We start from the raw sequence: 26,219 nt of genomic DNA on the forward strand, positions 1-26,219 counted from the left end.
GTTGTCACTACTTTAACCAGCAATTTGTCATCTAGTACGTTTTGTAATTTTTATCTTCTGGCAAGACCAATGCACAAAAATGGATAGCATGCGCAAGAAAAAATGCCTTCACATATCGTTCCAAAGTCTAGCTTCCCGAACTGTGCTATCGAAGGCCATATGACGGTGATATTGAAACTGGACAAGCAAGTAGCGTAATAGTCATTTGTCTCTGATTAATGTGGTTATGATTAACTGTTTTCTCATCTGCTTCACTATGTGAATGTTTGAATTCCACTTACAGGATGATCTTGATACTTGCCTAAAGTAATAAACACTATTCTATGTATACACAAAAGAAATGCAGAGAAACTCTCAAGTATAATTATCGTCGCAAAAACCATGACATCACAACTTTTCTATCAGCACGCCTAATTTCTCATTGGAACAACATTCCGCTTCCAGCATACATCTCTCTTATGATCGTCTCGCACGGGCCTCCTTCGTCATACGCTAATTCTTTCTTCCTCAATATTCCTCACACCGATTAAATAAAACACACTAAAGTCCAGTCAACTGTCACCATTTCTCACCCATTTGCCACTCGTTGTCTGCGGCTCACATATAAATAGCAGGCGACAATGGCCCCTGTCACCCTCCCTCCCACTTTCTATAACTCTTTCTGGTCTCCAGACTACAGAACGGGCCTTGAAGTGTTGTTCAAAAATTTGGAACAGGTAGGCTGCCGGAAAGTTAGTCAGCGTCGACGACACTGACCTTGAGACACAGGGTTGTCTCGAGAACAATGATGTTACAGTATTCATTGAGGCAGGTCGTACTTATTACCCGGCTTGCATGCCATTTGACACACTCTAGTCTCAAGCACGCGCACATCACAATCTTGCCATAGCTCTTCTCAATCCTCCGTCCCCCAGCACTTCTCCCGAATCATCATCATCCCTCTCCCACACTTTGCTCTCTCTCCGTGGCGCCTCCTCCGCTAGAGGCGAAGCTCATCAAAAGTTGGCTCAAGAGCTTGAAGAGAGGCTGCTATTAGGATGGAAGTCGTGGGCAGAGAGGCATGAAGTGCGGATCAAGGAAACCAGAGCGGACATTTTGGGAAAGCATGGCAGTGTTGTCATTTGGGAAAAAGATGTTCATAAACTCGAGCAGGTGTGTGTACCCTCTGGTGATGCGGACAACTGTTTAAAAGACTATAGTTGAAAAAGAATTATCTGACGAAAACCCGCGCAGCTGATGATAGCGAAGACGAGTAGGTGATTGTTGTCATTGCAACTCCATTGACTTGTCTTTAGCGCCAAGTTCGCACCTGCTAGTGCTCGTTCACCTCCACTTGATCCATACACGCATTCCCCTAAACCGCTTCCTTCCAAACAGGGCAACAACAACAATCTTCGACGGAATGGTACAGTGGCAGACCGAATCTCAGAGAAGCTTCGAGCTGCATCTACTTCCAGCGACTCGGTATCCTCATCTATCAAACATCAAAACACCATTTCTGTCGATGGCAAAGTCCTTCCGGCGCCGCCTAGTCCTCTAAAATCTGAAGATCTTGATAGCAGTAATCTTGCAAGCCCCACAAGTCCTAGAGAAGAGCGATTTATTCCCCCTACTGATCCCCTTGGAAAACCTTATGTCCATGGATCAGACCCTGTTCACTCCCATGCCTCTCAATCAAGCTTGGATCAAAGTCAGCCTCTGCTGATTTCTGGTCTTTCTCTGACTCCTGTCCAAATTAAGGACATCCTTCATCGTTTGGATGCTTATCTTCTTACGACACCCGCGCCTAATTCAGAGCCTCCATCTACACTATCCACTAAATCCAATGCCGCTCTTGCTAGTCGTCAACGAAGCACCATTTTAGGGACTTATGAAAAGACGGTCTCGGGCGAAGAGCTGGTGAATTGGCTGGTAGAGAACTTGGAGGGTCTTGGGGGAGACTGGGAGAGATGCAAGGATGCGGCTGGCGAATTGCATAAGCTCGGGTATTTCTCCCGTACCGGTGTAGGAAGAGGGTTTGATGCTGGCGAGGATACGTACTTTGTACTTAAAAGTAACCCTCATCAAAACGTTACTCATCTTCCATCGCTCAACTTCCATACTCCCCTTTCGCCTTCCTCAATCAATACCAACAACATCCCCTCCATCTTTAAGCAGTACCAATCTTATCTTCCTGCTTCATTGAGTAACACTGACGAACCCCAACATGTAAGATTGAGGAGGGAAGCAAACAAAGCAGAAGAAGCTTACCGTGACGCTGTTTGGGGCGCCGAGGAGAGAAGGCTAGAGCTAGAAGAACACATTGAACGTGGTTTGAGGCTCTGGGAGAGATGGGAGCGGGAAAGGCTTGCGGCAGTGAAAGCTGTTCTTAAACAGTATGAAGTTGCTCTCTCTCGTCTTCCTCATGCCCTTGCAAAACTCCAGCAACCTACCACCCTCTCCGTAGAAGCATTTAACCCGGAAGCGGATCTTAAAGCTCTTATCGAAGGCAATCGTACTGGACCTTTCCGTCCTACACCTCACGTGTATGAGTCGCTTGAAGTTGATTTGCCCGATGTCAATTTTGGCATTGATCTTCGAAAGTGGTCTGGGGACAGAGGATGGAAGAGTCTGGTTAATGCGCCAAAGAGAGAGAAGGGGGCCATTCCAGAAGTTCTTGAAGCAATGCTTGCGGCAGTTGTAGAGATGTATAGAGGGATCCCTGAAGAAGAACGCCGAAGAGCATGGATATACGAAGTCCCACTCACGGAGACCCATATGCTTCGAAATGCGATCAACAATCCTAAAATTCCTCTTATTGACATCAAAGCTATTGTTCAAAAATTCAACGTGCCGGTTGCAGTCAATGCTATCAAACTGTGGTTCCTTGAACTCAACCCACCGGTCATGGGCTGGGAAGGGTGGGAGGATGCAAAAGCTGTGTACCCAGCAATAGGAGCAGATCAAGAGGTAGATGTCAGGAGTGCTGTGGGAAGTGTTTTGGGAAGGTTGAGTGGGATACAGGTGTTTGTGCTCAATGCATTCATCAAGCATCTCAGAAACATGATAGATGAGACGAAGAGCGCTGAAGCAGATGAGGTTTATATTACCAAACTTGCTCTATCAGTGGGTAGGAGTAAGTGTTTTATGTGAGACCCAGCAAACTTAAAATGACATGGCTTTAGCAATTCTTAGACCTCAATTTGAGACAGATTTGACTATTGGCGATCGTACACCATCGCTTTTCCTCTCAACTATTATCACTCACTACTCTACCCTTCTTCCTTCTCTCAATGAAAAACTACTGAAAGAAACTGACAGGCCTATGCCTGTCAAGAAGAGGACCGCCCTCGTTGATCAAAGGATTTCTCGAAGTAGCTTGGGAGCTGATCATGATTTAAGCGAATTATTGGAGCTCCAGAAGGAGAGAATCAGGGCTGTTAGTCCTGCTCCTAGGCACAAAGAATTACCTCTGATCCAACCTCAAACACCATCGCCCTCGTCCGCTGTAGTGCCTGCCCCTCTGATTTCCACATCCCAATCGACAAATCCTGTTTCTGCCCTCGGCCTAGACGCGCCTATAACCGACAGCAAGCAAGAAGATCACGCTGCGGGTAGTGATGAAGACGAGCCTTTTGTACCGCCTACGTCTGTAGGTGCGCCAGCCAACGTGCCCAGCTCTGCCACTCAGCGATCCTCCATTCTCTCTACTCACTCTACTAAATCCGATGACAAGCATTCTGTTCCTGCTGATTATGTTTCGGCCTCAGCACCCAAGGAAGATGTGAAAGAGAATGACACTGTGGTTGCTAGTCCTGCTGGCGGTCTGAAACGTGGTATCTCTGGAGACACTTCACGACTTCGTGGCCCCCGAGCTGCTAGGGGACCAAGACCTGTCCCTGGACATCGTACTGCGAATTCATCAGTGTCTAATGAAAACACAAGGCCAGATAGTCCAGTGAGGGCGAGTAGTCCTACAGGCGATGCAGGACTAAAGAAAGCTGGTAGTAGGCCAGGAACTCCAGGAGGTAGTGACAGGCCCACAAGTAGAGTGAGTATCCGCTCAAGTATTAATGATAAAACTAATGAAGGTTATTGTAGTATGGGCATAGCAACAGGGGATCAGTGAGTGCAGCTATTGCCAAGTTTGAAAAGAGAGACGAATAGGTTATAACGAAACATTTGCCGACTTGAAGAATTGTATGTGATTTGTAACTCACGGCCAGGTTTAGTCTTAACTTGCAGTTGGGCGTGATAAGAATGAAAGTGGAAAGATGCAAAGGATTATTAATCCTGATGAGATTAAAGCATGTTTTATACTCTTTGGTGTATGCAGGACATATTTGAATAAGAATTTGTGATTAAACAGATTGTGTTGTATAGACGTAATCGTTCCAAGTCATAGCATTATAAGATAAAGAGTTGTACACTTTATGATAGGTGTATATGGAATGGATGGTTATTGTAGCTGGGCATTTTGGTTGTTTTGTCATAGCTCGTTGCCATCATCAGGCTATTGTCTTGTCTCTGTGAGCAATAGTTGGCCTTCATTAGCGTTTCGGTCGCTGCGTTAAGACTTGGGTAATGTTTCATGACCCGATTCCATGTCGATGTATATGTAATGTGTACTTGACAAAATGGTTGCTCAAGTTGAAGAATAATCTATCCTTCCTTGTATCCTCCAACATGTTCTTCCCAGAGCTTTTTACAATCCACATTCGCCCCTAGCTTGGCACACATCAAGAATGCGCCGCTCAATTTCCTATTCAGAGAGTATGTCTCTGGAGGAGGAGGTGTTAGCCTGTGTTTCAGCATGGTTGGGATCAGAGCGCGAATAGATTCGGTGATGGTTTGTTTAGCAAACGGATATGGACCATCGTAAGAGAAGGGTGATGCAACTAGAGTCATGGAATCGAGGTGGGCATTGAGCATCAGTTCGTTTTCTTCCCCCGTCAGGTATCCTAAAGCCAGACTCTCCTCTTTCATCTTCGTCCTGTCATTCTCCAATGCAGATTTTAACAGCCTATACCATTTGTCCATGAACTCTTTGGTATACTCTCGGCTAGCCCCAAAGTCAATGAGTTGTATTTGTGGTTGAGAAGAAGAAGCAAAGAGAAAGTTTGCCCAGTTAGGATCCGTTTGCATAAATCGAAATTCGAAGAGCTCGATGAGGCAGAGCCTGATGATGTTTGTACCAATCTGCTTATTGTGAGCCCTACTCGTAAACCATGATAGAAAACAGATTTTACGTACTAGATCGCGGGTAGTTTGATTTAAATTACGCACACGGCTAAGAGGTTTTCCGCTCATCCATTCTGTAGTCAAAATTTTACCTGTAGAACCCTCATCTATCACTTGAGGCACGATGAAGAATGGATCGTTTTTGAGAAGTTTAGAAAACCGGTGTCCTGCTTCGGCTTCCATGACATAGTTGCACTCGTCTTGTAGTTCCCTGCGCATGACAGCAATGGTGTTTTGTAGATACAGGCCAGACGGTAAAAGAGCAGAAGTTTTCAAGAGAAGTGAAAGATTTGACAAATCACTTTCGATGCTATCTGCGACGCCTGGAAACTGGACTTTTACAGCTACCTCCCTACCGTCTCTCCATGTTCCTCTGTGAACCTGACCTATGCTCGCAGACGCGATAGGCGTCCGTTCAAAACTTTGAAAAAGGTCTTGCCATTGAGAGCCAAGCTCTGAGGAAAGGACCTTGGACATTTGCCAGTCCGGCATGTAGTTTGCGTGAGCTTGTACTTGATGAAGTACTTTCTCGATTTCAGGAGGGAGCATATGGTTGTCTGTCATATGGTTAGTGAACTTTCAGTAGATGAAAAAGGGCTGACCAACCTTGTATACTCATAAATTGACCCAGCTTCAAAGCAGCGCCCCGCATTCTACCCAATGTTGAGACAAGTCTCCGTATGTTGGTGTCGCTCATAAACACACTGTTTTGACTTTGGCTTCCTCCTGCTGAACGTCGGATAGTTTCCGAAGCAGCACCCCAACTTAAGGAGGCCGCCAGTGCTGATCTTGGCATCAGCCGTACAGTCATTATAAGCAATATTCCACCTACAGCCATAGTGAAAGAGTCGACCGATCCGCGATGAAGGTACTTTGGAGGCTCGTAAGGCCACAGGCGCCTGTCCCCTCTGTTAGTCAAATACTTGTAGAATGAGATAGTACATACATCCTCGTCTTCTTGAGCAATAGCGATGGGTGGCGTAATATCTGCTGTAGTGACTGTGGCTTCTTCTCTTTTCTTGGGAAGACTCTGCTCAGGTCGTGACTCGTCTGCGACTGGAGGACTTGGGGAAGGTATTGTAACAGATGGAATGCGTTTTGCTGCAAGGGTAAACTGATTGGGTTCTGTCAGATCCTGAGACGTAGACCGATTGCTCGGGTTTTCTGGTTGCACAATAGAATCCCGGGCTCCATGATTAATTTTGTGGGAAGAATAATTATCAACAGCTGGCGGAGATAGTAGTCGCGGAGCTGCATTGATCAAGGAATCGATAGGGGAAGGCCTATTAGAGCTTAAAGTAAGGGTTGAAGAAGCTGAATTGGGTTCGACAAACACAAAGCTACCTCGACCAGCTGTCTTCAGGTCTAGAGGCAATGGCACTCCCTTGCCTTTATCAGCTGGGTGAGTGTCTGGTGCCGGGGGTGGAAGCTTTCTGGGAGCATTTGCTATATAACGATCAAGGAGATTGGCTTCTTTGGAAGAAATGGCATCATTTGCTTGTAGCTGCTCAAAGAGCGTTTGGTTTTGAAGAAACGCCGGTTTTCCCAATCCTGTCTGAGTTTGGTATGGTGGTTTCGTCTGCTCTGCCGTTCCACCTTGGGTTGTTGGACAAGATGCAAATGTCGCTGCCTCTTCAAGTTGAATCGTTGCTGACCTTGCAATGACTCTGAGTGCAGCCGAGAGCATCTCTCGGGTTTCGTCCTCCAACTACTTGGTATAACTTCTTTTGTTGTAATTACAAAATCTCAGATAGGTATACAAGAAGTAAAAGATGAATAGATTAAGGCGTTGGATATTGAATAAAAAAAGTTATGACATCATAACTTTTTATAATAGTTCATGACTTTCACTTTGTTCATTATGTATCTACCATCAATTCATTTAAATTTCTCTTTTCTAAAAACTTTTCGCCTTTTTATTTTAAAAGACTTCAACTCTACAAAAGCTGGATAGTCTGGAGTGGCCAGACGGGTCAGTCACCACTGAGGGCTGCAGTACTCAATATTTGTTTTCATTTGGTCCATTTCCGACATTTTCCATCTTTTCAATCATATAAGGATTGATTCGCCTCAATAACCATCTTTGTTTGCCATATCCAACATGTCGCTGAGAACACCTCCGCCAAGACGTTTATCTCGTTCACTGGCCTTATTAAAGACAAATGTTACCAAGTCTAGGCCGCTCGCTCGCCGAACATATGTTGCCAGTACAGAAGGAACTGGAGGTAGCTCTATCAACAAAACAAAGGTGCTCTTGGGATGTGCCGGGACCGGATTCGTTATAGGTATGGGTGTCGAAGTATATAAAGGATTCAAGGGCTCGGTATGTGACTTATCTTGTGATTGCCTGTTGCTTATTTGACGACAGAACATTGCTAGGTGTGATGCTGTGCCCGCTGTGGATTTTGTCGAGGCAGATGGATTCCCATGGGTGCCAATGGATGCGATTGAAAAGGATGACCTTGCGGTAAGTATCATTCGGCGAACTCATTGAGGATCGTTGACATTACGTAGAACCCAATGCGTATTAGAATGGCTACTTGGGTCAAATCTCTTCAAGACCATATCGTCAGAACCATGGAAAAGATTGAGGCAGATTCGGCTCCCAATGAGTTTTCGCCTTCCGTTGAGCCTCCTCAATTCCTACGTGATGCGTGGATACGTCCTGAGGGAGGTGAAGGTTCCTCTTGTGTTTTGAGTGGAGGCCGAGTCTTTGAAAAGGCAGGCATAAACGTCTCTGTTGTGCACGGTATGTTGCCTCCCAGAGCGCAGAAGGCAATGCTCCCTGACCACCCCTCTCTGCCTGAACCAACTGGAACTGTTCCCTTCTTCGCTACTGGGCTGTCCATTGTTATCCATCCCAGGAATCCTCATGTTCCCACTGTCCATCTGAATTATCGCTATTTTGAAATTGATGATCCTGAGACTGGCAAGCCCAAAGCTTGGTGGTTTGGCGGTGGGTCTGATTTGACACCTTCATACCTTGTTGAGGAAGACTGTGTCCACTTCCACAAGGTTTTGAAAGAAGCTTGCGACAGGCATAACCCCCGATATTGGCCAGAGTTCAAGAAGGAATGCGACAAGTACTTCACCATCGCTCATCGTGGAGAATCGCGAGGTGTCGGCGGTATCTTTTTCGATGACCTTACTTCCTCTTCTCATATTCATGCTCCTCCTAATTCTAACCTTCCTCCGCCATCACCAGAAAAGATCTTTGGTTTTATCAAATCTGCTTCTTCTGCTTTCCTTCCGGCCTATGTTCCTATAGTATACAAGCACAAAGATAGAAAATGGACAGAAGAAGAGAGAAGATGGCAGCAGTTAAGACGAGGTAGATATGTCGAGTTCAATTTGGTTTACGACCGAGGAACTAAATTCGGATTGAACACACCAGGAGCGAGGGTTGAGAGTATATTGATGAGGTAGGCTCATGATTGTTGGCTCGTGTTGGTACCCCGAGCTGACGAAATACAATAGTTTGCCACAAACGGCACGATGGGAATATATGTCTGAAGTGGGAAAAGATCCAAAGACACCAGAGGGGAAGCTCTTACAAGTGCTAAAGAATCCTCGCGAATGGGTGTGAGATTGGTATTCAATAGAGTTTTTGAAGTACTTGATATATGCTTTCATTGAGACATATCAGCTCATTTTGGACATTTACATTTTCCGTATGGTCTAAATTGCATGGCCAGGAATTCATAGAAAATAAGTTTACCAAATACAACAATTGCACTCAAGTAGCTGGTGAAGCCACAGAAACAAAAACAAGAGTCCAAAATATAAGATCACAAGCAAGAGTTTATAAAGAGATTTAGGCGACTGTAGTACTTGGTGTCGTCGGTAATTCCTCATCTGTACCTGAATTGACTCTTTTTCTTGGTGTAGGAGTGGGCGGTATTCTCATCGATCCCGGTGTAGGAAGAACACCAGTCCTCTTTGGACGTGCTTGCAAGCGAAGGTCCTTATTGTCAATTGCAACGCTTTTGGTACACTGTTATGAGAATTAGCAAAAAGTTGGAACCAGAATACGTCTAACAAAACCTACGTTGTTCGTCTTGTAGATTCCGACAAGGCGGTGGGCAAGCTCAAACATATCATTTCGCAAAGAGATCACGATGCTACAACACAATAAGATTCTTCCATCTTGTGATAATGTTTTGGGCTTACAATTGTGCAGCCTGAGTTTTAGATTGAATGTAGTTGGCAACGATGGAAACATTCTTAAAGTCCAAAGCCGCATCAATCTCGTCCATGAAATAAAGCGGTGTAGGCTTAAAGACATGGAGTGCAAACACAAGAGCAAGTGACGCCAGGGTCTTCTCACCACCAGAAAGATTTGCTATTGCTCTCCATGATTTCTTGGGCGGCATGATTGAGAGAACAACACCTTGAAAACGTCAGCATAAGCCGGTCGGCAAAGCTATTGTAGACCTACCCTCGGCAAAAGGATCCATACTGTCGATCAATTCAATCTCTGCATTGCCGCCCATTGTAATCATCTACACAATTCAGTGCCATCCGTAATTGAACTTTGAACACTCACCTGGTACATCTCCTTTAGTTTGGTGGTGATGACAGTAAACCCTGCCATAAACTCGTCCAATCTCACTTTTCTCAACTGATCATATCTAGCTTTGGCTATGTCTCTCTTTGAGGTGACTGTTTCCAAATCCTTCGCACGGTCGAGAAATTCTGCTTCTCGACGACGGTATTCCGTGAGAACATTAAGATTTGGCCGAGCTTTAGCAACAGTTTCTGTAGCGAACGGTGTCAACGACAGGACAGAGGAAAGAAGCAGACAAAAACACACCTTCAAGCTCAATAATCTCTGCTTGCAAAACTTTCTTATCGAATGATATCAATTCGTCCGGGCTGTATTCAACCAACTCCATGCTGTTGTGGTTTCTGGGATGGAAAGCTTTCTCAGACTTGACTTCGTCTCTGACGTGCTGAGTGCTCTCTTCAGTTTTCTCTTTGTTCACTTTCTCGTCCTTCCCAATTTCCAGATTATTTTCAATAGACGTCTCATTGATTTCTTGGCTTTGGGTATTGTCCCCATTCTCATCATCGTCTTCCTCGTCATCACTGTTAACATTGTCAGCAATTGGCACATCAGGATACATTATGATACATACTCAACCCAGACAAGCTCAAGAGCCTCATGCTTTTTCTGGTAAGAAATCAGCATGGCTTTGTTCTCTTTTTGCAGTCTAGCATTATCATCAATGCTTTGCTTAATTTCCATCTTCAGATGGTGTCAATCTTTTGTTCTATTAACATGGCAGGAACAAAACATACCTCAAGGGCCCGGAAGGCATTGATACCCTCAAGTTTCTCGTCCAAAGTAGTCTTTTTCTCCATCAGAGCCTCTCGAAGATCGTCGTTGGAATCATTTGTTTCTTGCAATCGCCCTCTAATAGCTTCCAAATCACTGGAGCAAGCTTTGAGATCTCCTTCGACTATTTCGAGTTCGGCCTCCACTTCTTCCAAACTATTCTTGTTCTTAATAATAGACTTTTCGAGTTTTTCATTGTCCCTCTCTGATTTTGCTTGACCAATTTCGGCTTTAGTGATGGACTCGTTAGCGAGGTCAAGCAGACCTTTTGTAGTGGAAACCTTGGACTGAATAGCACGCAGGCGAACACCACCAACTTCCAGAATCTTTTCTTGAAGAGACTTGATGTCTTCAGTAATTGCAGAAGATTGATTTCGCAGTTTGTCTGTCTCATTGGCGAGAATTGCGATTTCGGTATCAAGGACCTTAATACGCTTTTCGTCAGCAGCATCAGGCTTACTTTGGGATCTACATCAACATTAGTACTTGTAGCGAATGCAGAATTGACAAGGATACTGACTGCAACTCTGCCAATCTCTTTTCTGCCTCAATTGTTCTTTTGCCAGCAGTTTGAAGATCCAGCTCGATTTTTTCCAATTCCATCTCAATCTCGGGTAATCTCTTCTTCCATCCTTCCAATTCACTTTGAATAGTTTTTTGTCCCTCTTGAAATTTTTGTAGCTCAAGTTCAGCTACAGTAGATTCTTGTTCAAGACTCGCGACGACCTGAGGGGCCACTTTATCGGCTTTTAATTTTGAAGACATACCGCCACGAGCAACACGATTACCACCTCCTGACATGGTACCAGATGGGTCAATGAGTTGTCCGGCAAGAGTAACGACTCTCCATCGTTGAGAACTACCAAAACCTATCCGCTGAGCTTGCTCGAGATCATTAGCGACAAGTGTATTGCCGACACCTTTATAAAATGCAGAAGCAAATCTTGAATCTTTGGGTTTAATCATATCAAACAGTCGTGGCACGTTCTCTGGCGTCTGAATTGTGAGTGGTGCTTTGGAAGGGAGTTTTTCGAGAACCATTATGTTGGCTCGACCAATATTCCCCTTTCGTAAGAAGTCAATACACGCTTCGCCTTGCTTGACAGTGTCTACAACAAGGTGGTTCAGAATAGGACAAGCAGTTGTGACGGCAACGTCGTATTTGTCGTCAATAACTCCCAAATCACCCAGTCGTCCCTATGATACATGTCAGTCATTGTAGATAACAAGTCAAGACTTTTCTCACATGAAAGCCCCTGATACGACCTTGGTCTCGCAACTTGTTCAAACTGCTCAACACTGCATTCTCGCTCTTATCAGCAGCCAGAGAAGCTTTCGCCTCGTCGGCTTTGTATCTGGCTGAAGACACTTTGCTTCTAAGCTGTTCCCACTTAGAGCTCATTGACTACGAGAGCTTGTCAACGATGGAGTCTTAATCTCACTCATCACATACCTCAAGAGTAAACTCTCCATCTGAGATAGCTTTTTTGATTTTGGTTAGTTCTTTCTTGAGTTTACTGTATTCCTCTTGCTTATTATTAGTTCCATCTTTGAGAGCTTGCAAATTGCTTTGAGCTTCGTTCAGAGCCGCCTGAATACCAGTAGCTTTCTCTGCGAGAAGATCACGTTCAGACTTCGCGACATCAATAGCAGACTGTTTTTCGCTAATTTTGGCTGTCCAAGGCTCAAGCTCTCGTTGCTTGGCTTCAATTTGAGTAGTGAAAACAGCAGTTTTGTCTAGATATGGTATTGTCAGCAATCTAAGTTTCACAAGATCATTATGATGCAAGCATACCTTTTAGACTTTCAACTACCTCTTCCAGCTCAGCTTGCTCAGACTCAAGTTTTTCCTCTAATTCAGTTACTTTTTGGCGGTTCTTTTCCAAATTCTCTTTGAAATTATCGATTCCGGAAGCAGTTTCCGACTTAGCATGCCCATCCTACGTTCAAAAGCGTCATTCATTATTTCCGTGTCTCTGAACCATGTTACTAACATCGGATATGATCTTCTTAATCTTCTTCGCTTTTGTGTCGAGATGTTTTTTCTTCTCTTGCAATCCGACTTCTTCTTTCTCGAACTTTTTAACATCTTTGACAAGATTGTCCACGAATTTTTTGATACTTTCGTACTCAGCAGCGTACTCTTCATAGTCTTTCTGATGAGCGTCAATGTCCGAAAGTTGGTGAGCGTTTTGTTGTTGTTCTTGCTGAAGTTGGGCGGTGAGGTTTTCCTGCACGCACATTAAGATTTAGCCCAAACCTCAAACATGGTTGAACGACTAACTATGGCTTTGGAAGTAATGTCAAGATTCTGCTGAATGGTGTGCATGTGAAGCTGAAAAAATTGAGACTGCTTGCGAGTAAGGTTGTTTTGAGCTCTCAAGTATTCCTCGGCCTCCTGCTTCTTATTCTAAATGCTCCATTAGCGGCTTTATCGAAACGTCTTGCAAGACTTACTTCAAGTGACGCCTTTTCCTTTTCCACAACTCGTAATCTACTCATCTTTTCGCCTCTTTCATCGTTGAGGGCCTCAACTTCAAGCGATGCTTGCTCAATGGGCTCTTTGTACTTTGCTGTGCCAATGATATCCTCTAAGTACTCGAGGAGGCCATCTTCATGCTCATTTTGAGCTTTGGCCTTCATCTGGGCGATTGACTCGACCTCACCCTGTAGTGTACTTTGCGTGAGCATCACACAAACCAATACATCAAGGACCACACATACCTGGAGAATAAGGAATCGATTATGGTCGAGATCAATTCCTTTCCCTTTAAGAAGCGTTGTCACCTCTGTAAAAGTACTAGATCGGTCGTTGATAGTATACTTGGAAGAGTTGTTACGATAAGCGGTCCTGTTAACAACGATTTGGGAGTTGGGGACTAGAAGGAAGTTGTCAACTCCAGGCTGTTTTTTGTGTAAGTTAGATAGTACTTGAAGAAGATTGAAATAACTCACTAGATCAATAATCTCCTTAAACCAAACCTCCACGGAACAACTCTCCAGACCTTCATGGCCAGCAGAATTATGAATCAGTTCGCTAAGTTTCCCTTGGCGCATCTTGCTTGCCCGATATCCAAAGACGAACAGCAAGGCATCAATAGTATTGCTCTTTCCACTTCCGTTTGGCCCCACTATAGCCGAAAAAGATTTGTGGAAAGGACCTATTTCTTGTCGTCCTGCATAAGACTTGAAGTTGACTAAAACAAGCTTATGGATGGTTAGTCGGGGCTTGGTATTGACTTGTTTTGATGAAGGAACTGGCGTTGAGGCTAAGACGTGAGGGGACCGTAAAGGTGTAGCTATGGGTCGCTGAGAGGGTGTAATGGGAACTCTTTGGGGAGTTTGAGGAAATCTGATTGGTGTGCCTTGACGAGCAGTAATGTTTCCTTCGTTATCTGAATCTGCACATTCAATCCTGATTTTTGGAGCGGTAATCGAAGCTCTGGGTGTTTCACTTTGTTCGCGCTGCTTGACTTGAGGTGTAGCAAGCTCAGAGTGAGGTGGGTTAGAAATAGACGCTCTTGTACTTTGGAGGGCGTTTTGGAGTTCTTCCTCAGTTTCGTCTTCATCGTCAGAAGTGACTACCAGTTTATCCGTCTGTGGCTGGGGTTTCCGAGCAAAAGCTTTACTGTCTTTTGCTTTGGGCGGAGATATCTCCAGCCTGTCTTCCGGCTCCTCTTTGACCAAAACTACAGAATCTTTTTCCCTTTTCGTTTTGCCAGCTATGGAAGCTTTCTTTTGGGGCTTTTGTTGTGCCACCTCTTCATCGGTGTTTTCCTGGCTAGAGACAACCAGGGCTGTGGAGATTTTCTGCTTTGAAGGCGCGATAGCCTTTGCCCGAGATTTTACAGGGGCTCTTCTTGCCCTGGGCTTAACGTCCTCTTCCTCTTCTTCAATATAACCACCAGCTTCATCTACTGAATCCTGATCGTCTTCAAGCGCTGACGACACTACCACCGACCTCTTGCTGCGTGCTGCTTTGGCCGTTGTAGTTGCCGATAACACGTCCGAGACCACCCTGTTTGATCGCCTTGGAGGCATTTCGTCAGTTCGATTAAGTGGATGCAGACAAAATTCAAATTCAAATGTAGATGAGATAGGGTTCATTTGAGTTGGTTTTGTTTGTACCAAAAACGCGTCGCGTCGCGTCGCGGAAATATTAGCATCTCCGTCTGGTCGTGGGGGGCTTCTCAAACAAACTCGGCATTATTATCCATTCGTTTATATTTGTATTCAACTTTTGCATAATGGTCCAATTTCCTATTACATATATTCAAGCAGCATTAGAAAGTTTCCCTGTTCGCTTTTAATTACGATAATACTTATAAGTCAGCCAAGCTTACATTGAAAGCCGCATGAAAGAGACTTTCAAGGCGGAACCAAGTGGAAGACTCATCGCTCCAATTCATGCATATATGATCTCGTAAACATGCCATGCCATGCCATTTCCATCTCTTTCACAATTATGCATACTATACCTAGAGATGATTTTTTTTTAAATCATTGTCATAGTTGGGCAGAGTGCCACATTCACGGCCACTTCAAGTGCCGCGCGCCAACAAAGTGGTTCAAGCTTTGTGTCCACCCACAGCTGTCTGATTTACATTAAACGCAATCTATTCTTTTTCTTCTCCCCATACAAAGCAACGCGCTCAACTCTCTTCAAAGAAACGGGCAGAGACTATAAAGATGTCCTGGCAGCCATCGGAACAGGGGCTCCAAGAGGTCCTTGGTATGCTGAGGGACACCTCCAGTACCGACTCTGAGGTCCAACGGAACGTCGCCAATCGTCTGGAGCAACTTCGTTTTGTCCCAGATTTCCTTGCTTATCTCGCTCATGTTTTGATCCACTGCACGACCGAGCAAGATTCACACCGTGCTGTGGCTGGTTTGTTACTCAAAAATGCCGTCAATCAGCGTTCTGGCCCTACCACCAATGAGAATGACACTAGAGCTATGAACTATGTCAAAAACACTGTTCTGACGGGTCTTGCGGATCCAGATCAAATCGTTAGGCAAACCGTTGGAACAGTGATAACAAGCTTAATTTCAAATGAAGAGGTCGGCGGTTGGCCAGAGGCATTGGATGCGTTGACAAAGGGAATGGGTTCAACTGACCAAAATATCGTTGAGGTGGGCTTTTTTTCCTGGCTCGCGATTGCTGAAAAATTGATTATGTTGTATAGGGTGCATTCAATTCCTTGCAGAAAATCTGCGAAGATGCTCCACATAAGCTCGATTTTCAGGTTCAAGGCCGTGATCTTCTGGATCACCTTATACCTCAGTTCATCGAATTTACAAATCATGACCATCCTAAAATTCGTCTCTATACTCTTCAAATACTTCAGAGTCTCCTCGCTATTCGAGTTGCTGCCATCATGGCTAATATCGATAATTACATTCGAGCATTGTTCTCAAAGGCTTCAGACTCTAGCTCAGATATAAGAAAATCGGTCTGCGCAAGTTTGGGATTGATTCTTTCTTCAAGACCCGATAAACTTGTACCAGAGATGGGCAATGTGGTCAATTACATTGCATATTGCACCCAAGACGATGATGAAACCGTCGCGCTTGAGGCTTGTGAGTTTTGGCTTACTTTTGCAGAAGATGCCAACCTTAAGGATCAACTTCGCCCTTATCTTCCCAAGATCGCGCCACTTTTGCTCAAAGGAATGGTCTACTCTGACTTTGATATCGCTGTTCTCGACATTGACGAGTACGATGAAGACGTTGCCGACAAAGAAACTGACATTGCTCCACGTCATTATTCTTCCAAAGTACATGCGACACACGAATCTAATGACCCTTCGTCTTCTAAAGGCGCCACACATTCCCGTGAGGCTGCCGACAAAGCCTTCGATGAAGATGCCGAAGAAGAAGATGACGATGATGACTTTTACGATGATGAGGATGCTACTGGAGAATGGAATATCAGAAAGTGCTCTGCAGCTGCTTTAGATGTCATGGCGGTATCTTTTGGAACCGACTTATTGGATATTTTATTGCCTCATCTACGAGACAAGATCTTTGATAAGGAGTGGCAGGTTAGGGAGAGTGGTATCTTGGCTTTGGGTGCCATCGCAGAGGGTGAGTCAAACGACGGTGGTTGCATGCAGTTGCTAAACAGGTACAGGTTGTATTGTTGGTCTTGAACCACATCTTCCTCAGTTGATTCCATTCCTTTTGAAAGCCCTTGAAGATAAAAAGGCCCTTGTCCGATCCATCACTTGTTGGACTCTTGGTCGATATGCTTCTTGGATCGTTCAAGTTAGTCCCCAGGACAAGACTCAATATTTCATTCCTTGTATGGAAGGCCTTCTTCACATGGTTCTTGACCACAACAAGCGAGTTCAAGAAGCTGGATGCTCGGCTTTCGCAACTTTAGAAGAAGAAGCTGGAATAGAGATGGCCCCTTATCTTGAACCTGTCTTGAGAAACTTGACATTTGCGTTTAACAAATATCAACAAAAGAATCTTTTGATCCTGTATGATGCTATTGGAACCCTTGCGGATCACGTCGGTAATGCTATGGGACAGCCAGCGTACTTGGAAATTTTAATGCCCCCTCTAATTGACAGATGGCAGAAATTGAGTGATAATGATCCGGATTTGGTGCCTCTTTTAGAGGTATGTCATCTGTGATTTAATTTTCTCTTTTTGACTAACTGTGATTAGTGTTTGTCTTCTGTTTCTATTGCTGCTGGCAGTACTTTTGCTGCTTATACTCCCCCAGTCTATCAAAGATGTCTCAACATCATTCACTCCACCCTTCAAACATATCAAGCCTTCGACCAGGATCCTGACAACGTTGAAGAACCTGACAGAACGTTTATCGTTGTTGCGCTTGACTTGTTGAGCGGATTAGTGCAAGGTATGGGAGAGAACATCCACCCTTTGATATCAGAAGGGCAACCGCCATTGTTGCACTTGATGGCTCTTTGTTTGACAGTGAGCCTGCTTCCCAATAGTAGATGCACGACGAAACTGACAGTCAATAGCACTACGAGCCCTCCATACGTCAATCTGCTCACGCTTTATTGGGCGACATGGCCATGTCATGTTTCCCCATTCTTAAACCCGTTGTTCCTCAGATACTTCCTTCCGTGATTGAACAGATTGTGGTTGAACCTCCAATAGATTGCATTAGCGTCTGCAATAACGCTGCTTGGGCAGTAGGCGAGGTTGCATTGCAGTTCAATAATGACGCCTCTGCCCTTGAGCCTTTTGTCCCCACTCTTATCCAGAGACTGATCCCGATTTTGCTCAATTCCAAGTCGCCTAAAAGTCTTTCTGAAAACGCTGCTGTGACCATTGGTAGACTCGGCCTCGTTTGTCCAGCTCTTGTGGCTCCTGAACTTCCCAACTTTGCGCAGGCATGGTGTACGGCTTTGTGGGAGATCAAGGATAATGATGAAAAGGATTCAGCTTTCAGAGGTTTGTGTATGATGATTAGTAACAACCCAGAGGGTATTCAAGGCGTGAGTTTCTGTGCTTAAGTGTATTATGATAGCACAGGCTGAAAACGATCAGAGCTTTGTGTGGTTTTGCAATGCTGTTTGCAAGTGGCAGCACCCTTCTGCCCAGCTTGATGACATGTTCCGAAGTGTATGTGAAGAGCGCAGAATGGATTAAAAATGCTCATACACTATGGTAGATTCTTCAGGGGTTCAAAAATGGTCTCGGCGCCGCCTGGGACACTCACATGTCCAGCTTCCCACCTGTCATTCGTCAACGCCTAGCAGAGCGTTACGCTGTCTGATTCACTTCAGACTTTTCTTGCTCTCTGAAACTGCAAATTGTTTTCATTAAATAGCCATATACCCAGGTCTATATGGCCACGATACTAGCATCCTTATATACATCAATCATGAGTAGATCAATTCATAAGTAGATACCACAGGTAGCAAGAAACATCTTTTAGTGTACATTGGATTACCTAGTAGTATAGCAAAAGTAGATAGATTATATACATGATAGCATTTTACATATTCAGTCTTATGCTGGTTTATGACGCATCAGCCAGTAGTTAGTAGTTAAAGTATTCATTGGGATTGCATGAAGTTGAATGAATAATGTCAAGACAATAATGAACGGAAGCAAATGCATCCTTAAAGTACATGGTGAGATTTATGATCGGCATTTCGGATTTTTTATAGTGGCGGACATGACAATTCTTAAGATTTCATTCAATTTGAAGAAAAAACCAAGTTTCTCAAACTCTCTTATTTTGAGTGCCCAGCTATGTCGTTTTTCGCAAAGCTTCAAGGCTCAGACAGCGAGTCATCCAGTGACTCTGAGGAGTCAATCCTTTCCGGCTCCGAGGGTGAGCGACAGGACCAGAAACTTGCCCAAAAGAAACAGAAGAACAAGGCTTCCATGTTTTTGAACAGTGATGAGGATGAAAGTGAACAAAGCTCAGATGAAGAGGAAGAGGAAATGAGTGACAGCGGTGACGAAAGACAGGTGGGTTTGTATGTCGATCACAGAAGAAATGGAAGCACTGACTATTAACCAATACGACCACAGGCCGTTGCCAACAAGTTCTTAATGGGTGCCGATTCTAGTGACGAAGAAAATGAGGAGGAAGACAAGACAATTGTCCTGAGCGCTAAAGACAAGAGATTCGCCGAGATGGAAGCTGCCATTCATAATATTCAAAATGCTGTCAAGAATCATGACTGGGTTCTTGCATCTGGGGAGCTCGAAAAGCTTTTCCGCTTCATTACTCGGCATTACAACTCTGTTGTCAACTCTGCAGTTCCTCCTGCTGGTCATATCCCGCCCCGATTTCTTGAGACTCTGATTTCTGTTGAAGAAGATGTCAACAAAACTATTTCGGCAGAAAAGTTGGCAAACAAAAAAATGGCCCCGCTCAAAGCCAAGGCGTTGAACACTATCAGACAGACATTAAAAAGGAAGGGAAAAGAGTACGACACTTGGCTGCAGCTTTATCGAACGGTATGTACATCTTTTTGTAGTGATTCGCTCGGCAGAACAAGTGGCGATTGGATATAGACTGCCAACTTGTCTGTATACAAAAGCTGTCTAAACCCGCGAAAGACTATTGCATTCAGATATCTCCCAGCCGGCCGTTATCGAGCGTATACTTCTCATATAACCATATGCTAATATCTTGTACAGGATGCCCTTGACTATACTGCCGCTTACGACAAGGCCAATGCTGCTCCTGCTCCTGTCAAGCCCAAAAAAACTCTTGAGGTTGATACTCCTGGTGAGGGCGATGCCGCCGACTTTATGACTATTGGCAAGGGAGGGAAGACTCTCAATCTTACTTCCGACGGTATCCTCAAGACCCTTTCCGAGTTGTCTGAAGCTCGCGGTAGAAAGAACACTGATCGTGCTGAAACTGTTCGTATCCTTGCTCGGCTTTTAGAGGTCTCCGAAACCACATACCAAAAGATACGTGTCCTCCTTGCTCTTGTTCCTGCTCGATTAGACTATTCTCAGCATCTTGTATCCATCCCTCAAGAGTCATGGACAGCTTCTTTGAAAGAGTATAATCAACTGGTTTCCCTCTTACTGAAGGAGCCAGATTATATTGTTCAGGAGACTGTAACTGATTATGATGACCTTGCCGAGCGCGCTCCGGAAGTTGTCGACGGCAAGATTCAGAAGGTTGTTGTTGCTGGCAGCATCATCAGCCTTTTAGAGAGCTTGGACAATGAGGTTAGCTTTTTATTTTATTTTAAAAAAAAGATACTATCTTCTGATGATAAGGTCTAGTTCATCAAGACTCTACAGCACACTGATGCCCATGAGAAAGGTGATGACTATATCGACCGACTCAGGTCTGAGGTCTCCCTATATGTGGCCATCGCTAAAACTCAGTCCTACTTCGAGCGTGAGAAAATTGCCGACAGCACCACCCGTTCTGTCATTAGACGCCTTGAACACATCTATGCCAAACCTGATGCCATCATTCAGCATTTTGAGGACAATGTTTGCCAAACCTCTGGGGGCTTGTGGTCCGCCATCATCCCTCATGACGTGCCTCGAGACGCCAGTGGTGTTATTCATGACCTTGCTGTCTACATCTACCAGTCAGATGCCCCCGTTCTCCGTGCCCGTGCTATTCTTTATCACATTTTCAACCAGGCTCTTCACGGTCGATACCACCAGGCTCGCGACCTTTTGCTCATGTCCCATCTTCAAGACACCATCCAACATGCTGACGTTACTACCCAAATCCTATACAATCGTGCTGTGATGCAGCTTGGTCTCGCTGCATTTCGACGTGGTTTCATCCCCGAATGCCAGACGATCTTGTCAGAAATGTTTTTCACCATGAGGCAAAAAGAGTTGTTAGCTCAAAGCGTGCAGAGGTACAATGTCCAGGTTTCTCCTGAACATGAACTTCTTGAGAAACGACGACTTTTGCCTTTCCACATGCACCTGAATGTGGAACTACTGGAGGCTGCGTATCTCACTTCTTGCATGCTTGTCGAGATTCCCTTACTCGCTAGTGTAGACACTGAAGAACAGAGAAGAAAAGTAACTAGCAAAACTTTCAAGAGGTTGTTGGACTTGGCCGATAGACAGGCTTTCATGGGACCTCCCGAAAATACTCGAGATCATATCATCAAAGCGAGCAGGGCGTTGCAGACGGGTGAATGGGAAAAGGCTAGGGATCTCATTGTTTCCATCAAAGTCTGGAATTTGTTGGACAATGCTGCCGATGTCAAAAACATCCTTGCTAAAAAAATCCAAGAGGAGGGTCTCCGAACGTCACTGTTCACTTACTCTACTTATTACGACTCTCTCTCCCTTTCGCACCTCGCTTCCACATTCAACCTCTCTGTTTCTCGAATCACTTCTATCATTTCCCGAATGATTTACACTGATGAACTAACTGCGTCGCTAGACCAAATCGACGGCGTCGTCATATTCCACCGCATCGAACAAACAGAAATCCAGAGACTTGCCCAACAGTTGGCTGAGCGAACGGCTTCCATGCTTGAGCAGAATGAAAAGGCTCTCGACGTCAAGCTCGGAAACCAGGGACAAGGGCCTGACAGAGATGCTCGTGCAGCTGGTGGGGAGGGAGGGCGAACACAAGGCGAACGACGGGGTGGAAAAGGAACATATCGGGGCAGGGGACGGGGTAGAGGGGGATTTAACAGTGGCTTGGGTACAACGAGAAGAGTAGCAGCGCAATGAATAGGGTAATGATGCGTTCTAGATGTCTGTTGCTTCCAAGCTATGCATTGTGTAACGATGGTCTATGCTCTTTGCTAATCACAGCCCAAGTAGCCACAGCATCGCCAGATGCTGTGGCTACTCCTAAACATACTACTTTTCCACTGATGTGCTTTATCGCAATGATGTTTGCCTTCCAATAAGTCTGCTACGATAAACAATACAGTGCTTCTTTTGTTCTATCTTTCCAAGAGTCTTTGCCTTACGTATGAAACCTGTTCCATTACCAACCTCCAAAAAGCCAATTTCGCTCGCGGCTCAGCCCTATGAAATTACAAAACTTGCCATATATACATTCCAAACCACCACCCACCCATCCAGTTCACATGGTACAACTCACGGTATGCCAAATCCAACACCGGGCGCCAAAGACACAGATTCATCAAACCTCCTCTATCTGGTGGAGTTGCCAGTGTCTCTGGCAATAACAGACAGAGTAAAGAATAGCTCCGATATGAGCTACAAATTCTCTAGAGTTCACATACCGGGTCGTGAGGAGAGTGGCCTTGCTCAAACATGGGAGCCATTTTTATGTTAAGCTAGATAAGCCACTCTCATAGATGGAAACCCAATTTCCGGATCCCATCTTGCCCGATCCCAGCGACCCTCTTAAAACATGTGGCATCCATGGCATCGCATTCAAGCCACCGCGGATGTTACTTCCTGCAGAGAATGAATCTTGCTATCGTTTTGAGCAATTCAAAGAGGACAAGAATGAACTATACCTATGATTTCGATCCAATCAACCGATTATGAAGACCTCTACCAAGCCGGGGAGTCACAGCCAACACCGATGGGTGGCCTCGTATATACAGGCAAGAGATCACCGTGTAAGGGAGGAAGTCAGAATAGAAACGGACTTCTTGAATCTAATCCTGCGAAAAGCGATGGACTCGTGCCATGATGAACATCTCAACCAGAGAACGATAGGAGCGCTCTATACAGAAGAACCTTTCCACATTGAAGATGTCGATGATTCAAAGTTCATGTTGGACCAGAATAACATTGAATGCTTCAATGCCCCGGTCGAGATAACCTTAGGCGATGGGTCGCGACCGTGTGAGCGCAGAGTGGACTGCTATTTCCGGCAGCTTCCCATACGTCCAAGACACCCGTCTGGGACGGAAGATAACGAAATGTCTCCTATGGTTCTCAGAGGGACGCCTGACAGCGTGTCTAGCCTGTCAGGTCTGACGTCGGGAGGAATATTGGCGAGTATTATAAAGTCTTGCGACGAAAGAGCAGAAGAAGGCGGGAAACACATTGGTTGGGCCTTGTAGAAGCAAGGGCGAGTGATTATAGTTGATATATGTAATTTTGTTGACGATGCGATACGCCTGGCTAGATGACATAGATGAGTTGAACGAAAGTCTTCTTTAAACGTTTTGATAAGAATAGTTGAAAAAGAGTAACCGTGGTTAGGCGTGGGATGGCTGGCACGCCTAATTGAAGTGCTTAATAAGTTAAGGACAACTTTTGATTTCTTTTACTGTTTTATTATGTATATAAACCAAGCATAAGTCCTAGAAAACCTTCCTATTCAAGACATGCTTTTAGCCATTGCTACTCAAGCCATACCTCGCCATGAACTATATCCACATCTCCAGATCCCCGCCATACTTCTCCAACGTGCTCTGCAATCCAAGCTTCGTCAAACTCCACCAATCCATGTTGGAGAGTGCTCAAGTCACTAAGAGCGGTACCGCTGAACAGACGGAAGCCCAATTGTCAGGCATTTATTGCTTGTTGGAATTTGGAGGACATGGAGATAACCATGTCACCAGCAGGTCTCGGAGCCCCTTCCCTTTCTGACAATCGTCCGCCAGAGAGTCGAGCAAGCCAGTCCTGACCCATTGTTGGAGTAAATACTGGAGAGCAGTCGCGTGTCTTACTTGCCGCGGATAAAGATTTAATTTGAAGGTCTGGTCAAGATACCTACCAAAGATTTCCGAGAGGGATGGAATTTGTGCAATCGCGTTTATGATCCCAGCAATGCCGTCTGTTGGAGGGCAAGAAAACTCCGGCTATAGGTTTATAAAACGTCAAAACGGAATACGACTCATGAGGCATTTTCGACCTGAACCATCGACGATCCCTACCTATGCAAAGCTCTACTATCGGCAAACGAACCGGAAATAGAAATCGTGATGGGTACGCAGTTTGGTGAACACAGATGAGGTCTACTGTGTTCAAGAAAGCGTGCTGGTCAAGGTTACCTCGAATTTTGCTGAAAGATACAAAGCATGGTGGAATACTACGAGAGGTATATCCGCGAATGATGCGAATCCGAACGCTTGCTATCTACCGTCGCCCGAGTGACGAATAGGCCCAAATCAAGGACACCGATGGGATGCCTGTTTTTGGGTCTCCGTTCTCGTTTACTTTGAGTTCGCAAACTTGTGAATAGATGGGTTCCTTTCACTATTAGATGTGTCTGGCGGACTGGCATAACGCGACGATATTTGTTTCGTCTCTGGAATCAAGACCAAGCCAACTATATTCAACGGGCTGTTATGGATGGCCCTGGAAGAAAATGTTGAAGCATTTTGGAACGGGTGACAGGCCCAGTATAAGACAGGAACGATAGCTGGGTCCTGTTGTGCAGAGCGTTCTTTCCCTTGATGAGTGGTTGACAAGGAGAGTTTCCTCGACCAGCACCGTCCGTCATGCTGGCATACACCTCGTGGGATGTTGAGAAATGTATAGCGTGGCCTGGCTAGGGTTTGGTAGAGGTATGCACGCTTGGCAGCTACTTCTTTTGTTCAGTCGTTCGAGGCGGCCATCCTGGTAGTCTTGCTTGGAGCAGCTTGTGCAGCATGGACGTATCGAGTGGCAGCATTAGGAGTGATGTTCTAGGTGAGTGTGATGGAGCTGGAGAATAAAAGTTAAACTTTCCCCGCAACCATCAGCAAAAAGGAATCTATAGACCGACTATCCTTCCATCTTCACATTTTTGCGCCCCATACACGAATCGATATAAAAAGCATATTTAGGCAAATCCGCTTTTACATTTCCATCCATTTCACAAACCATGTCGAAATATCTCGTACAGACCGTCACCTTGAACGATGGAAATGAAATTCCTGTCATTGCATTTGGTACAGGTGTGTATAACGTCGTTAGGAATAATGTCGGGTTGACAGTGGTAGGTACAAAGCTCGCCTGGACAGACACGAGCAAGGCTGTCAACGCAGCGCTCAAGGCAGGGTACAGACACATCGATTGTGCATGGCATTACAAGAATCAGCACCATACAGGGAGAGCACTAAGGGAGAGTGGGATTGAAAGGGAGGGATTGTTTTTGAGTACCAAGGGAGGAAACTATGACGGTGATCCAAAAGATTTTGACGCTCGAGAATTTCTAGCGAGTTGTCTGGAAGACGCAAGTATTGAACAATCGCAGGGACACTCGTTGACCGATCGCAGCTCGGGGTAGACTATATCGATATGTTTTTGGTAAGGCTCGAGTTTGGGTAGAGGCCAGTCTGACAGAGTCAAGATTCATGCCGACTTTTTGATTGGGTCGGCGAGGGACGCTTGGAGGCAGATGGAGCAAATCAAGAAGGATGGGTTGGCCCGCTCCATTGGTGTTTCCAATTTTTCTACCGAGTCGTTGAAAGAAGTGCTCGCTGTGTGCAAGGTGGGTACGTCGGAGGTACTGTCTGTTGAAGCCAAACGGTCAGATTCCCCCAGCAATCATCCAGCTTGAGTTGCATCCTTATTCGATCGCTCATTATCTGCCGACGCTTGTTCCTCTCTGCGAAAAGCACAACATCAAGTTGTCTGCATATGGCCCTCTCATGTCGCTTGTGCGGCACAAGGGAGGGCTGGTGGACGAGGTTGTGAGAAGAGTCGTAAAGGAAAGAGCACTGTCAGAGACTGAAGGGCAGGTATTGCTGAGGTGGAATCAAGAAACCACGAGAGGTATAGTGGTAACGTAGGTGGTTTGGTAAATGCTCGTTGTTGATGCCAAGGTAGCACGTCGAGCAAACCGGAAAGAATGTCTGAACAGATTAGACCATTCCTACTCGATATGCCCGAGCAGCCTTTGACGGATGATCATCGAGATGCTATCTCTCAGGCTGGACAAAGTGAGCCTTTTCGGTTTTGGGGACAAGGCTATCCGTATTTTGTAAGTCTACGCCGGGATGGGTTGGAAAGATTGTGCTTATGCGATGAGTGCCAGATGAAGGGAGAAGGTGGCTTTGTGATTTGCGATCCCGCTGCTACTCATCGTAAGAAACCAAACATCAACGGAGGCCGAGGATGGTAGCTTGATTGTTGGAGGGATTTGTTGTATCAGAGAGGTGCCATTAGAATGGCTCATGCATCCGACTAGTTGATTGCTGGATCACCCTTTCCATGCCAAGCTCGTCTCCACCATAGTTCATCGTCTTTGCCTTTTGACTTGTTCACAATTTCCCAGTTCAACTCCCAAAACGCA

The 26,219-nt window shown here is 45.2% G+C and overlaps 8 protein-coding genes across 8 annotated transcripts; 6 read left to right on the forward strand and 2 right to left on the reverse strand.

Annotated features, from left to right (window-relative positions):
- Positions 1-620: 620 nt before the first annotated feature.
- Positions 621-4,146, forward strand: L203_102143 (uncharacterized protein; the record flags this gene model as incomplete). Its single annotated transcript, XM_066211571.1, has 7 exons — positions 621-716; positions 769-807; positions 856-1,152; positions 1,200-1,252; positions 1,296-3,115; positions 3,165-4,030; positions 4,081-4,146. The coding sequence occupies 7 exons, from the start codon at positions 621-623 to the stop codon at positions 4,144-4,146; spliced, it is 3,237 nt and encodes a 1,078-aa protein (XP_066067668.1).
- Positions 4,147-4,641: 495 nt separating this feature from the next.
- Positions 4,642-6,907, reverse strand: L203_102144 (uncharacterized protein; the record flags this gene model as incomplete). Its single annotated transcript, XM_066211572.1, has 5 exons — positions 4,642-5,178; positions 5,233-5,777; positions 5,827-6,003; positions 6,053-6,119; positions 6,167-6,907. 5 exons carry the CDS (start codon positions 6,905-6,907, stop codon positions 4,642-4,644), a joined length of 2,067 nt encoding a protein of 688 aa, XP_066067669.1.
- Positions 6,908-7,321: 414 nt separating this feature from the next.
- Positions 7,322-8,806, forward strand: L203_102145 (uncharacterized protein; the record flags this gene model as incomplete). Its single annotated transcript, XM_066211573.1, has 4 exons — positions 7,322-7,543; positions 7,589-7,687; positions 7,735-8,642; positions 8,698-8,806. The coding sequence occupies 4 exons, from the start codon at positions 7,322-7,324 to the stop codon at positions 8,804-8,806; spliced, it is 1,338 nt and encodes a 445-aa protein (XP_066067670.1).
- Positions 8,807-9,034: 228 nt separating this feature from the next.
- Positions 9,035-14,665, reverse strand: L203_102146 (uncharacterized protein; the record flags this gene model as incomplete). Its single annotated transcript, XM_066211574.1, has 17 exons — positions 9,035-9,214; positions 9,269-9,341; positions 9,391-9,610; positions 9,659-9,722; positions 9,767-9,978; positions 10,034-10,308; positions 10,359-10,468; positions 10,522-11,026; positions 11,079-11,755; positions 11,805-11,963; positions 12,012-12,295; positions 12,354-12,498; positions 12,553-12,789; positions 12,843-12,968; positions 13,016-13,225; positions 13,283-13,462; positions 13,514-14,665. The coding sequence occupies 17 exons, from the start codon at positions 14,663-14,665 to the stop codon at positions 9,035-9,037; spliced, it is 4,809 nt and encodes a 1,602-aa protein (XP_066067671.1).
- A 582-nt stretch (positions 14,666-15,247) lies between these two features.
- Positions 15,248-18,317, forward strand: L203_102147 (uncharacterized protein; the record flags this gene model as incomplete). Its single annotated transcript, XM_066211575.1, has 7 exons — positions 15,248-15,691; positions 15,745-16,645; positions 16,692-17,185; positions 17,234-17,506; positions 17,557-18,036; positions 18,089-18,163; positions 18,213-18,317. The coding sequence occupies 7 exons, from the start codon at positions 15,248-15,250 to the stop codon at positions 18,315-18,317; spliced, it is 2,772 nt and encodes a 923-aa protein (XP_066067672.1).
- Positions 18,318-18,799: 482 nt separating this feature from the next.
- On the forward strand, positions 18,800-21,736 carry L203_102148 (eukaryotic translation initiation factor 3 subunit C; the record flags this gene model as incomplete). The annotated part of the gene is made up of 4 exons (XM_066211576.1): positions 18,800-19,021; positions 19,085-19,516; positions 19,700-20,245; positions 20,303-21,736. The coding sequence occupies 4 exons, from the start codon at positions 18,800-18,802 to the stop codon at positions 21,734-21,736; spliced, it is 2,634 nt and encodes an 877-aa protein (XP_066067673.1).
- A 791-nt stretch (positions 21,737-22,527) lies between these two features.
- On the forward strand, positions 22,528-23,055 carry L203_102149 (uncharacterized protein; the record flags this gene model as incomplete). The annotated part of the gene is made up of 1 exon (XM_066211577.1): positions 22,528-23,055. One exon carries the CDS (start codon positions 22,528-22,530, stop codon positions 23,053-23,055), a length of 528 nt encoding a protein of 175 aa, XP_066067674.1.
- A 1,751-nt stretch (positions 23,056-24,806) lies between these two features.
- L203_102150 (uncharacterized protein) lies at positions 24,807-26,048 on the forward strand (the record flags this gene model as incomplete). Its single annotated transcript, XM_066211578.1, has 7 exons — positions 24,807-24,879; positions 24,925-25,157; positions 25,202-25,231; positions 25,275-25,415; positions 25,459-25,712; positions 25,793-25,907; positions 25,962-26,048. The coding sequence occupies 7 exons, from the start codon at positions 24,807-24,809 to the stop codon at positions 26,046-26,048; spliced, it is 933 nt and encodes a 310-aa protein (XP_066067675.1).
- Between the last annotated feature and the right edge of the window lie 171 nt (positions 26,049-26,219).

This window comes from Cryptococcus depauperatus, chromosome 2 (assembly GCF_001720195.1).
Source record: "Cryptococcus depauperatus CBS 7841 chromosome 2, complete sequence".
Taxonomy (NCBI): domain Eukaryota; kingdom Fungi; phylum Basidiomycota; class Tremellomycetes; order Tremellales; family Cryptococcaceae; genus Cryptococcus; species Cryptococcus depauperatus.